The 13,454-nt window shown below is 35.8% G+C and overlaps 1 protein-coding gene across 2 annotated transcripts; it reads left to right on the top strand.

Annotated features, from left to right (window-relative positions):
- The first annotated feature begins 379 nt into the window (after positions 1-379).
- Galk (N-acetylgalactosamine kinase) lies at positions 380-13,033 on the top strand. 2 transcript variants are annotated; one of them, XM_033327339.2, is made up of 10 exons: positions 380-469; positions 2,717-2,879; positions 3,078-3,245; positions 5,694-5,901; positions 8,725-8,833; positions 8,940-9,097; positions 9,659-9,799; positions 10,033-10,147; positions 11,309-11,513; positions 12,540-13,033. In XM_033327339.2, the coding sequence occupies exons 2-10, from the start codon at positions 2,719-2,721 to the stop codon at positions 12,703-12,705; spliced, it is 1,431 nt and encodes a 476-aa protein (XP_033183230.1). In that variant the 5' UTR covers positions 380-469; positions 2,717-2,718; the 3' UTR covers positions 12,706-13,033. The 2 variants fall into 2 exon arrangements, with proteins under 2 accessions (XP_033183230.1, XP_033183229.1); XM_033327338.2 differs by lacking the exon at positions 380-469 and adding an exon at positions 1,482-1,622.
- Positions 13,034-13,454: the final 421 nt, after the last annotated feature.

The raw sequence follows: 13,454 nt of genomic DNA, 5'->3' as shown, positions 1-13,454 counted from the left end.
GTAATTCTATGCCAAGTCGGTAACGTCAAAAATGATGTAAAACTGAGAAAAATGTAGAACCTTAATTTTATGCTACGATTCATCCATATTTATTTTCATCTTACAAAAATGTACTTGTATGTATTTATTATACCGTTAACTTTTAATGTTACATAAACCAGTGAACTACTATTAATCTATAACTCTAACAATTATGTTGATGAACAGCTTTTGTTTCGAAAATCTAATAGTACTAATAGTATACCATAGTATTACAGTATTCGATTTAAAAACAGATTTGAATTACCCGCCATGACACCATGCACCACGTACAGTTATTTGTGGTCACATGATCATGGTAGTGCCTGTGGTCACATGCTAGTAGCGACACTTACGGCAACACTTTGTACCTTAATCAACCAACGATTAAGCCACTACGATACATGACAAATTGCCGTTTTGGAAACTAAAACAGTGGGTATAATAACAGGTACGTGTGTTTTATTATTCCCATTCATATCGGTATTTTCATTTGGAATTCTGTTATAAGAACATATTGTACCATTCTGCTTACATCATTCTACGAAAAGCTGATGCAGCAGCGACCGGCACTATATCATTTACAAATACGTAGAAGCATATGTATGATATCTACAGATACATACATACGCTCTTCTTAATGCTTTCTTAATGCAAACACTGAAAAAAATACATCGGGTGATTTTTAAATCAGCATATAATAATTATTTTGCCAACGTTACATATTACATCTACGCGGAATAATGAATTATTTTATAATGCTATGTGTTTCGGTCAACGCACTAGATACTGGATAGTGGTGCCTTTCGTAGAATAAGCGAAAACTACTATCAACGTCCTACGGTTAATCAAAGTTAAACCGATAATGAAGATCAATTATAGATTCATTAGATTCATATTCAACAATTTTATCGTCGAACATAAATATCACAGAAATTTTAGTAGCATCATATTAATTAATAACAACATTTACTGAGAATTAATAATAAATCTCTTGCATATTGGCTGCGGATTAAATATAAAAGATGGCTTGAATCAGGAATATTTTACTGCTGTGAATAAACATTGATATACCAACGAAATTGGTTATGATAAATACGTAGCGCGGAAACTCTGTTTCACCAAGCACTTCAAAAAAGTGGTGGAGATGGCGTACATTAAAATATAAGGCAAATTTCTGTAAACCTCTCAGAGAAAAGTGCACTACTTACATTACGCGTTGAAGTATCAATTAATTAATTTATCGCTAGATCGCCACACATATCAGCTACTTCGTAAAATATCGTACATACAATCTTTTACTGTACTATTCATAGATTTGAAACGTAGATAACTGAATAACGTCACACATGCAATAACGCTGATCTTACGCTACACGAAAACACACGAAGCAAGCCGAATCCTGTCGATCGCTCGCTTTAAATTTATCATTTAACTTTTGACGTAGTACTGTGCTTGCGTCGATCAGATCCCTTGATGTTCGAACAGGTTAAATATATCGAACTCTCGTGACTCGATCTTTTAGACTTCCTTCGATATCTGGTGCCACGCCATATGCAATTAGAAAAACATTGAAGCTTGCTATGCAGGACACGATAATTTAGGTAATTTAATTTTATCAATTTTTTCATGGATATGTATAAAATTTTAAGTAAATCGGATAATGTTTGTAGAAATTATGAAACATTGATTACAATGATGTACCGAAATAGAATCACAAAAATATTCCAACAAATGTTTTGTGCAAAAACTGTAAGCATTAGCAGTTAGTCATTCAATTGACGTAGAACATCGTATACTGAGTTTCAATGTTATCAAATCGGATAACTCATACGGAAAGTGGATATTAAAAATAAGCTATATAAATTTTAAAGTCGATTCATTAAATAGATTGACAGAACAGAGTGGTTCAAAAATTGAACGCATTTTGTAATTTCTGTTCGATAAAGAAGAGACACGGAGATATTTGCATACGTTTATGCTTCTAAAATGCTTCTGCAGTAACGATTACTTTGCTCTAGTAAGTTGGGAACGTAGTTATTGTTAACCGAGTACGTGGATGATTAAATTATAAATAAATTGTTCTCCTCCATAGCTTGTAGTTGGCAATAGAAAGAAATTATGAACATCATTTTTAACAAATTTACACGTTTCTTCAATATTTCGACATAATGTACGGAAAATTATGAATATGTATGAAGGATCCAAATATCCACTTTATGTTTGAAACTGATAGATCACGTTGAATTTTCCAAATGTTTACATAATTTAACCTCGATAAAATAAACCTTCGCCAACGGATTATGATGGCTTTTGGTGTCATGTTTTCACTGCTTAGGAGGACAGATAGAGTAGCGCAACGAGCTCGCCATCTTCTGCGACAGCGTAATTACATTAATGGCGGAGTGACCTCGTTCACCATTTTCATCCGTGATGATATTGTTCAGGATGCAATCCGTTTCGGTAGAAATTTTCACATGAAATTTCGGATTTGTTCATACGACCGATGCTCGATCGAGTAGTCGACAAATCGACTTTTTTGCTGCGATCATAAAACTCCTATTCCCAGTTTTCCTCCAGCGTCTCTCGGCAACAAAGCAATGAAACTTCACCGGAAACGAAACACTTTTTAGCAAACACGTGTGCGTCGTTCCATATATAGTTCATATTGTGAAATCATTCTATGAATTTGTTCCAGACATGTCGCACAATACGAGTAGGGAATGCAGCGTGGAATCGGAAGAACGAGTTCCCATTTTGCAACCAGATGAGAAACTATCGAACAGACTGAATATTTTGACTGATCATTTTCAGTCGACGTACAATGTCAAACCTTCGTTTTTCGTCAGAGTTCCGGGAAGGTAAATTTTGTAATTTTACAATCAATAGTTTATATGTTAATTAAGATGAAGTTATCTGCAAATTGTAAAATATACGTTGTAAGCAATTTATTAACGGCGAAGCAAAGTTATTTTCTCTGTCGTTTCAATAGATAATTGCAGAGATATCGAACTTCCATTTCTCCAAGTAATTGCGGTTATTTTGATCATCTGCCGTAGAGTTAATTTAATTGGCGAACACATCGATTACTGTGGATATGCTGTTTGCCCGATGGCCATTGAACAAGATATACTCGTTGCTGTAGCACTCTCGAAGGGCAATGACATTCGTCTTACAAATATAGACCCGAAATACAAATATTTCCAGTGCAATTTCAAAGACGTTAGGTGAGTAAAAATCGTGATGTATCCATCAAAAGAAATTTCAATTGAAAGTCTAAAAAAATATTATGTACCATAAAAGTTTTGAAGGTCTATCTTATTTTACTTAGAATATTGTAATAAGTGACGCAAGTTTCTTGAGTTTCCCTGTATTTTCTATTTTTACTGCAAGTGAACAACCTGATATATCGCAACGTGTAATCTCAAAGTGCAATTTGTATACACATGGATCCATTAGCAAGAAATATCGCGATTCTCTACTACGAAAGACAAACTTATTATATCGCAAGCTTTCAAGGCTGTAAGTAATTGAAGTGTTTTGCTATATATTCCGCTTCCGGAAACACGATTTAGGGTCGAGTTGCAAATTTACCGGCTTTCCCCCTGAGTTTCCTACTTAATGTGAACACGTAAAGAATACTTTAAGTGGGGATATACATAAAAGAAACACCGACTTCTGACAAAATGTTCACTCAAATCGATTACTGTGTCTGGTATCACGATTTTATAAACTAAGAGCTAGAAACATTACCGGGGTAACAAAAAAAAATTTCAAATTATTCTAAGCACAGATCGAAATATCAATTACGCACTCTCATTCCGCTATTGCTTTGCGAATTGCCGAATGAATACTTGCCACGGTGTAATACAAAATTCCGTACACAGCTTCAGAATGGAATTTCATCGTAAGAAATTTCCGCGGGGTATTTCTCGCGAGGACAAAAATAAATGGCATTCGGTCGGACGTGAAACTAATTTGCCGGAAAGGTAGAGAACGTGGCTACGTTGGATTAAAGAGGCCGCAATAAAATGAAAGGTAGGACGATAAAGCCGACCACGTAATTTCATTAGCTGCATCGTGTTTAGCGACCGTCAATTGAAAATCTCCGCTGCCCTCGAAGATGTTTCCGGATAATCGCGACGGTTAGACAAGCTCGCAGGACATGTCTTCGATCGCTGATCGATCAGCGAAATTATTAAACGGAATACGATCCGAATAGATTCGGTGGACCGCCAAGGTGCTATTGGAACGAACGGTGAAAGACCAGAAATGCACAAATGGATGAATCGTAAAGCGATACCCGAATAAAATTTCCAGTTTTATTCGGCTCTCTTGAACGAAAATCATGACTTTGTAGAATATTAAGGTCGTATCTTTATTTTTGTATTTACAATAATGAAAGTGCTTGGTAAATGAAACCAAACATTTTATACACAAGGTTAAAAAGTAAAAATTGTGAGAAACATCTCTTAGCATTTTATTTCTCTTAGCAATTTATTTCTAAAAAGCGGTGAGCGATATATATGTTTGCATCCGTAAATATCAAGAGGGAAATATTTGTGAAATATGACGAGTTCCATAAAACGGTCGAAAGGGTTCAAGGCTGTTATGTATTACATATGTAGGAATTGTTGCCGGTTATCTGTAGTTGTTTCTCTGTATTACCCGTGAAAATACAATTGTTTGAGCAAATTGAAGTCCTTGTAACTCATCAACGATGGGGCCGATATTTTAAATTTTAGGTCTTCTAAGTCGCATAAGAGCACAATTTGTTTTACGATCATTATAAAATAAAATATTAGTTTTATTAGTTTTATTATTATATTATTATAACTTAAGAATGGTTACAAAATTGTGTTGACATAAAAACATACTTCTACGCGAATTAAAGAACATAAATCATTCGTGGAAATTGTTTCTGCGGTTCGTAACAGGAGAAAATATCTTTTCTGTTAACGCAACGTCGTATATTTCACTGTGATGACATGAAATTTGAATGTATGTAATGAGATTTAGAAAAAGGAAGCAACCGACCGCAACTTGTTGTAGTCTTTGATTAATCTTTGTGTCACCGTTAAGCATCCAGGAAAAGCACCTTTCGCATATAATAACCACGGTTTTCCGAGCCAAAGGAAAAAGATGAAGTTCGTCGTAATGTAAACAAAAAGAGGATAATAACATGAAGCTGAGAAATTCTCTCATTTTTATGGTGCAGATTTTGTTATCCTTTATTATCTTTTTCAACCCTTATGAATATGTCATGGAAATATGTATGCAGAAATCCGTGAGATTTGCAAACATTGCTGTAAAAGGAACTAATCCTCGCGAAAAAAATAAATGTAAAATTTGGCAGTGCAAAAGTAGCAGTAAAAAGCACCGGGAAAATATCTAAACGTATTTCATCCTGCAGTAGAGAATTATTACAGTAAAATTAGCATTAAAAAATCTAGCACGAAATATTATTAAACAACAATGTTTTAAATATATTTCATTTGTTATCTGTAAGGTTTCCGATATAAATTTTTTAATATTGATTTTGTAAAAAAAACTTTCCATGTTTTTTATACTGCAGCATTTTTTATCTAATTTATCCAAAGAAGAAAATACCTTAGAAATGGGTGAAGCTATAAGATAACTGTGAGAAGAGAAATAAATTCACATTTTCTGCGTAGTGTTTGCATCAAGGACGCCGGCAGTGGTCCAGACTGGTACAAATATTTCCTCTGCGGTGTGAAAGGAGCTCTTGAAGTGATCCCAGAGGAATGTGCACCTTCGGGAATCTTGGCTGCAGTTTGGGGTAACATTCCTCCTAATTCAGGGCTCTCGAGCTCTAGCGCGCTAGTTTCTGCCGCTGTTCTTGTGACTGTGCATATAAGCCAGGTGAGTGCTCTTTTCAGCTATTCCAATTTTTGTGTGATATTTCTATATATTTACAAATTACGTTCTTTTATTTCATTCGAACGAGAACCACTAAAAAGTTAAAAATATATTTGTAATATAGGTACAATGAAAGTACGTTTAACTTGTATAAATTGGAACGAACATCGTTGAAACTTTGTAAAGAAGAGTATATTCTAAGTAAGTTTCGAAATGAAATGGCTGGAAAAGATTTTGGCGGAATTTGTAGGAAAAAGTTATATCTCAAGCTTATCCTGTCGATTCTTTCCAATAATACTTAGCGCAATAATAGACAAAACGTATTATTGCTTTCATAACAATTTTATTCCAATACTGGAGAATATATTTCGAAAGTTTTGTATATTTTTTTCTACTAACTATAGCATACGTCACTACTAAAATTCTCATTTATCTGTACAAATAATTCAAGACTCTGGTTAATTACGTAATAACCTTAACTAAAGAATAGTGCTATCAACATTTTCATCTTCGTCCATAATAATAATTCTTCGAATAATTTTGTTCCTCTAAATTTAATCCTGACGTTGATATCAATTTAGAAAATGCTAAAAATATTTCTCACATCTCACAGTGGAGTAATCCACTTTTAGGATGACCTAAGTTGCGTTCAATATCATGCATCCAAAATATCCTTTATGAAAGATTTATAGAGGTAGACAATCTGTTTCGCTTTATATCGGAAATATCCGTGTAAAATTTTTATCCGATCCAAAAGTAAACAACACGATAAATGTAGGAGATGATTTACTTAACGTTTTATAGTCTGCATTCAGAATTAATAAACACTTGTTAGCTAACACGAAATTGTGTGGACATAACGAGAATATAAACCATGTTTGTTATACATAAATATCTAATCTGCATTCTTGTTAGAACAATTCAAACGTTGATATGAAACAGACGATAATTACACGTCTCTAGGGATAGCTCGTGTATGAAATTTACGCAGAGAAGAGGAACAATTATAATCGATGTTTCACATCCGAAAATGCAAAATGCAGATAATAGATGATTTATAGAAAAGATTTATATTAACAAATCCTTTAATTCTGGAATGCATCAAAAGTAAGTAAGAGGCGAAACAAATAATAAATATTTATATAGTACAGGAAAAAATATCCATGAAATATAAATATGACAAAAGGAAAAGCCTTCAGAGCGAGGGATGTTTAGCGAAAAAGTAAAGAACGTTGAGCCTGAGTGCTTCGAAGCCGAGAATCGCAATTTGTAAAGCTACGTGATTAACAGGCTGCACGGGGTATCAGTGTTACGTTCCGGATGCAGCCGGTTCGTTATGATTAAATCACGTATACATGCGCGCAAAGTTATCCCGACGCGTTGTCGCTGCAATGGTTTTGCTTATAGACATGGTGGAAAAAGAGGACATTTCGGTCCGCCTTTGTACAAGAGATAAGTAAAATCTCATTGTTCTACTCCCTCGTTGCCAAGAGGAACATCATTCTTTTCCCTTAGTCTTTCTCTTTCCTACTTGCTCTTCCTTCCTCTATGTCTCCAGACTTGCAAGATCGATGAGAAAACTTCTCTGGACCCTAATGTCTCTTTCAACGAAGTCATGAGCGCGAGGCGCTCACTGACCTCCAAGATTATGCGTGCAGTGTCTCCGAAAGGAATGTCTCAAGAATGTCTGGTATCTTCTGGCCCATTACCCGCGCTTCCGTTGCCACAAACGCATGTCGTATTTACGGATTGTTTTACATATGACTACTAGAACTCTGCGCTACGAAATCGATTCCCTAATACATACCATCATATTTGAACGATATTGCCGATACCGCCGGTGGATATTGCGAATGTGAGCAAACTGAATTGCTAGGGCTCTGCGTTGCCAATAAATGGAATAGGCTTTGATTTCCGTCAAAGAGGATTTAGAAAATTGAGTAGTTTTTATACGGAATTCCTTTGATTTCTCCCGTACGTGTTTCACCATATATGATGACTGTAACAGCGACTATAAAAAAGTCCGCAAAAAAAAAATTTCACGGTGTTGAAAAGTTCGTTCAATGAAAGGAATTTCGTTTCGTTCTTTCATCACTGAAAAAAGGTTCTCCTTTGAATGGTTGGAAATTGAAAGTGCCACTGACAACTACAGATTCGATTCGTTCTCTGTTTCAGCGTCGATTACCCAGACGATAGAAACTCGTAAAAAAGTAGAATCAAACACGAAAATCTCTGTATTATTATTTATCTTGATATTTCCATGATATTATTCTTTTTTATTTTCCTGAATACTCGTGGATCTTATCTTAAAGGTGAAAGCAAACTTAATTAGCGATCCGCCGTGCAAATTTCAACCGGCAAGAATAGGACAAGTTTGCTCTTTCAGTCGAAACAGTCCTGGATTTCTCTGTCATTTCCGCAATTACAAGGTGTATTTAGGCCGCAGTGCAGTTCAACAGGCTTTCACGCGGGCACCCGCCGATGCCCGCGGGCAGAGCTGAGGGCAATCTCGGCAATCTAACGATGTCACATACATTAAAGCAGAGTAGGAGATAGACACTTGCGGTAGGGCTATAGGCTAGTCGTTTAGCGATTGTTGTTAACCGTTTCCTTCCGAAACACAATTCTCCTTTTTAAGATACACGGTTGTTATTAAAAACCCAATACCTAAGCCTAATACCTACCCGTACGGACAATGATTAAGTAGCACTGGTTTAGGAAATATTTTCAAAGTTCAGAGATATTTACTTTCGTGTTCTTCGTGCAATGGGTGCGAATTAAAAACAACATAACGACTTTCAAACAACAAAATCGTTTCTATTACAGTACCAATTGCCGAAGCGCGAGTTGGCTACCATCAGCGCCAGCGCTGAGAGATATATCGGCACTCAGGGTGGCGGAATGGATCAAGCGATCGCGTTCCTCGGAAAGGCAGGTAATTGTTTCTTCATTTCCAGAGGAAATCGTTGATAGCTTGATTGTTATTGTGTAATTTACAGCTATGAATATATTTATACTAATACCTATTAATACCCACGAAGGTTCTGCAATGCTAATCGAGTTCAACCCCTTGCGTGGTACCGACGTCACGTTACCGAAAACCGCAGTGTTCGTAATAGCGCACAGTCAGGCTTGTCACAACAAAGCCTCCACAACGGATTATAATCTAAGAGTTGCGGAATGTCGATTGGCAGCGCAGGTAACGTGCCATCTACAGTTGTGGATTTGAATAATGATTAATTATCGCTTTGTTGAAACAGACAGATTTACATGTTATTAATTAATGACGAAACCGATTAAATTGCCACGAATTGAATGCTATAGAAATAATCAATATTTTGATGTTAAAAATAAAGTAATTAATACAGTGGTAATAATGAATGATTATAGAGGGAATACAGAGGCATTTGAAAATGCATTCGGTTGATATATTTATTGATTTCGGATGACAATAAACACTCGAAGATCCGTTCGAACATAGTTTCAAAGGAATTAATAAGATTTCGTCTCAATCAAGATTTATAATTGTTAAGCAACTTCAAGCGATGTGCTACGCGTGACTTGTCTTTTCGTCAGTGATAATATCAAAATTACAAGAACAGTCTAAATTGTTTTTATATTTTTATATTAATCCTTTATGTATCTCTCTCTCTCTCTTTCTCTCTCTCTCAGTTTGTGAAAAAGTTTCTGATATTTCTACTTAAAAAATTTTGAGAGATCTGACTTTCTTCTAAGCAAAGCTATCACATACGTTTTATAGATGATAGCAAAGAAACGGAACAAACCTTGGGAACGTGTACAAAGATTAATCGATGTTCAAGAAAGTCTTGGTATGAGTGAAGATGAAATGGTCTCTGTTGTAACAACCGACCTCCACGAAGAGCCATATACTTTGAACGAGGTATGCAATTGACATAACAGAGATAATGATAATATCGAATCGATGTTTAAACGTTATGCCATTAGAACAACTTTACCGGCGCTAAAAAAAAATATAGTAGACATAAGATATCATATCGATTGCTTCTTATTCTTTTAAAATTCATTAAACTTTTTATGACGGTTAAGACAAATATTTTCCAAATCAGCGATTTTTTAGTTCAGTATTGATAGCCATATACGTTGCTTTTCTAGATCAGCAAGAACCTCGACACGACAAACGAGAGGCTCCGAGAAATATCGTTGGTGCAATCCTTTGGCGATGCGCAACCTTTTAAACTGAAGCAGCGTGCCCTCCATGTGTATCAAGGTGACAAAGTCTATGATAAAATTGTTGCGTGCTGGTTAGAAAATATATAGAATATTTTTCCTTTCCGCTTCCTGATGAAACTCATATTTATTAATTTGAAAAGATTCCAAAAGAACTTTCTCTTGGCAAACAACGCCTTATTTATACCATAATATTTCTTAGGAAAATTCTCGCTCAATTTCAACTGCATTTTCAGCGGAATAATTCATACATGCAAATTCCGCTTATTTATCGAGGAAATAATTTAACATTGCTCATAAATGATGAAAGAGTTTCAAATATTAGATCTCGCTCAAATCTAGAAAACTCTGTCAGCCTTTAGTTTTTGCGAAGTTAGTGAAAACAAACAAACAGCAAACAGTGAGATTACACTGCTTGCGCTTACCAAGGGATCAAAAAATTTTTAGTCCAGCTGGGAGAAACAGTATCACTCGTATGCATTTCTTGCTGAAGCGATAAATTTTCACAACGACAGTTTATCGATTGTGACCGCCATTTATTTGCAACCAACCGTATTCGGCTCAAGCCATAGAATTTATTGGCCTGGAAACCCAACGAAAACCACGCGGAAAACCTTTCGCAGTATCCGTCCAGATTTTTTGCCCACAGATTTCGTTCATCCAACGATCAACGTTAGCTGCCGCTAGCTGAGGGGCAAATTTCTTTTTGAATGCCAACAAACAAACAGATAGAAAGCACGATCAAAAACAAAACCAAATATCACGAAACATCGTACCGTACTAAATTGAATGACTAAAATTAAGTCAAAAATTAAGTCGTCTTGCTTCCAGTAGAAAATTTTCATGAAAATTCCAGGGTATTTCCACTGGAATTAGACTCGTTACGTCGCTCGTTACTCTCGGATGAATAATGGCGTTGCTCTTTATCGTGATATTTCGAACGATTGAATTTCATACGTTCACCGCGAATATAATAATGGAAGCAATGCCGATACGACACACCAGTCTCATTATGTTTCCCTAAACAACTTGTGCTCACGAAGCACACAATATAACACGCTCTAGTAACGTGTATTCTCGACTACGAATACACATGCATAGCCTATCTATCATCTGGACTATCATCCATTTGTATTCATTATTGGCACGATTATTAAATTTCAATCAATTGAACCACCATATGATTTCGTACGCATTTTAGAGGCAGCCAGAGTGGTCAAATTCCAGCGTATCAGTGAGGAAAGTGCCATTACAGAAGACGAGAAGCTACGACAGTTAGGCAACCTAATGTCCAACAGCCACGCCAGCCTGCGCAAACTATACGAGTGCAGCCATCCCAACGTTGATTCGCTCGTCGACAAAGCTATGGCATGCGATGCATTCGGAGCAAGACTCACGGGAGCTGGGTAAGAGGAACTTTGAACTCGGATAACAGTCGCGTCATGTGTACCAGTTGTAAATGAAATTTTAGCATATAGAATGGTAGATACGATACGTCTTATATGTACTATTCATGGCGGTTAAATTGGATGATCAAAGAAAATGAAACCAAGAAGACAGTTCAAAGTTACATGTCGAATTTATGAGCTCGGATAACATCAGATAGGAGTCGAGAATTATTTTTCATGACTTTAAATTGAAGAGATTGTGGATCTATAAATAGATATTGAATTTTCATTGAAACTTCATAATTTTAGTACCAATTTTGGGGTTCTTTTATTTAATATTCTCCGTTCCTGCTTGCTCGATTTTTCAACTGAGTGATGACCATTAAAAGTTCGTGGCACACCTTAAAACTCTATCAGTTCTGAACTTCATTATAACCCACGAGTTCCATCCACGATAACCACACTTTTGCCAATTGAAATGGGAACGCAACCAAATAAAAGAAAATGAGTCCAGAAACCGACTCGGAAGAATGGGTTAATCGTTTTGCAATGAAAATCTAATGAATTTCTCTATATCGGAGAGCACTTAAATGACTTTAAAAGACTATTACATTTTTGTGCAGAATAAAAGCAAATTCTCTTTCGCGTGCATTTTATCTACATCAAACTTCTTTTCCTAATATTTTTTTTAAATTCTTTTTTAAGAAAAAAAGGATATAAGGTCTTGATGACATTAACTTTTGATGAAATGACATAAACTTACGGTGTCGAATATACACCTCGATAAAAAAAATCGATTCATGGGTGTGTTTGCCAATGTAGTGTGTTTCAAAGAAATTACTTTAACAACGCGATGGCACGCAACCCGAGCGCAAATTATGGAACATCCAATGTTATTGACAATATTTTGACGTACAAATTCGTTGATTATTGAGAACGAGTTTCACGTTGCAATTTCATTTTACATCAATTTCATCGCACATATTGTAAAATACATGGTGAGATTAATAAAATGACACGATCGTGTAATTTGATTTTACATAGGTGGGGTGGTTGCATAGTGGCCATCACAACGAAAAACAAGGTTTCTCAATTTGTGGATAAGCTGAAAAAGGAGATCGGCCGATATGAGATAAAAGACGAGTTCAAGCTGGGCGATCTGGTCTTTCCAACGGAACCGAATCAGGGTGCTGCAATTTATACAACCTAGTTGTCTTTTCCTATTTTTTTTTCCACATTCTTCTTACATTCCATAAGTCGTTGACTATCTATTTACCAAACGTTCTCCTAATTATCTCTGCGATCATGTAATAGTACATGAACAAGGAATGGATAAATTCAGTGTCAGGATAATCTGTATCCTGTGTATCGTATATGAACAGTGCTTACTATCTGTCGATTATGATCCATGATGCCTTCTCGCGGCTAATGGTACACCTATAGTTAACGAAATTTATATGACAGATATATGAAATTTTAATATTTTATAAGTTTATAAGAAATAATATGAAATATACAAACGGAAGATTATACAAATATTTAAATGTGTCTTTAAAAAAGCTTCCCCTTAAAAAGCAGTGCCAATATATATGCAACAAGATGCAATTTGTCCGTAATCCTGAAGCCTTTCCCTCAATTCCTCATGATTAAATGCATTAGCAGCGACGGAATATTTCGTGTCATCCCAAACTGATTTACGACCGGTAAGATGAAAGGGATGAAGCAGAAAATTAAGGATTTGGTAGGCTTTCCGCAGAAGCTTCTCTATTTTCTAGGACTAGTCTCGTTGGTCGGGAGATCTGATAGTCATTAACGATCAACACCGGAACTACGTAGCAAATGGATCGTCTGCGTCAGCCATTCTAAAACTTTATCAAAGTTGAATTCGAAAGGATAAAGCGGTGAATAAATGGAATTTGTCAAGAGAAAATTTCCATTCGACCCAGATTTTCGCCTAAA

The sequence above is a fragment of the Bombus vancouverensis genome, chromosome 1 (assembly GCF_051014615.1).
Source record: "Bombus vancouverensis nearcticus chromosome 1, iyBomVanc1_principal, whole genome shotgun sequence".
NCBI classification, from domain to species: domain Eukaryota; kingdom Metazoa; phylum Arthropoda; class Insecta; order Hymenoptera; family Apidae; genus Bombus; species Bombus vancouverensis.
The sequence above is the reverse complement of the archived record's forward strand: the minus strand, read 5'-3'. Positions and strand labels throughout refer to the sequence as shown.

What these genes read in the sequence shown, in the direction of transcription:
- Galk (XM_033327339.2), top strand. Translation starts at nt 2,719, where the DNA reads ATGTCGCACAATACGAGTAGGGAATGCAGCGTGGAATCGGAAGAACGA. An exon ending in AATGTCGATTGGCAGCGCAG is followed by an intron (nt 9,098 to 9,658) that starts GTAACGTGCCAT and finishes TACGTTTTATAG; the next exon opens with ATGATAGCAAAGAAACGGAA. An exon ending in TGCCCTCCATGTGTATCAAG is followed by an intron (nt 10,148 to 11,308) that starts GTGACAAAGTCT and finishes TACGCATTTTAG; the next exon opens with AGGCAGCCAGAGTGGTCAAA.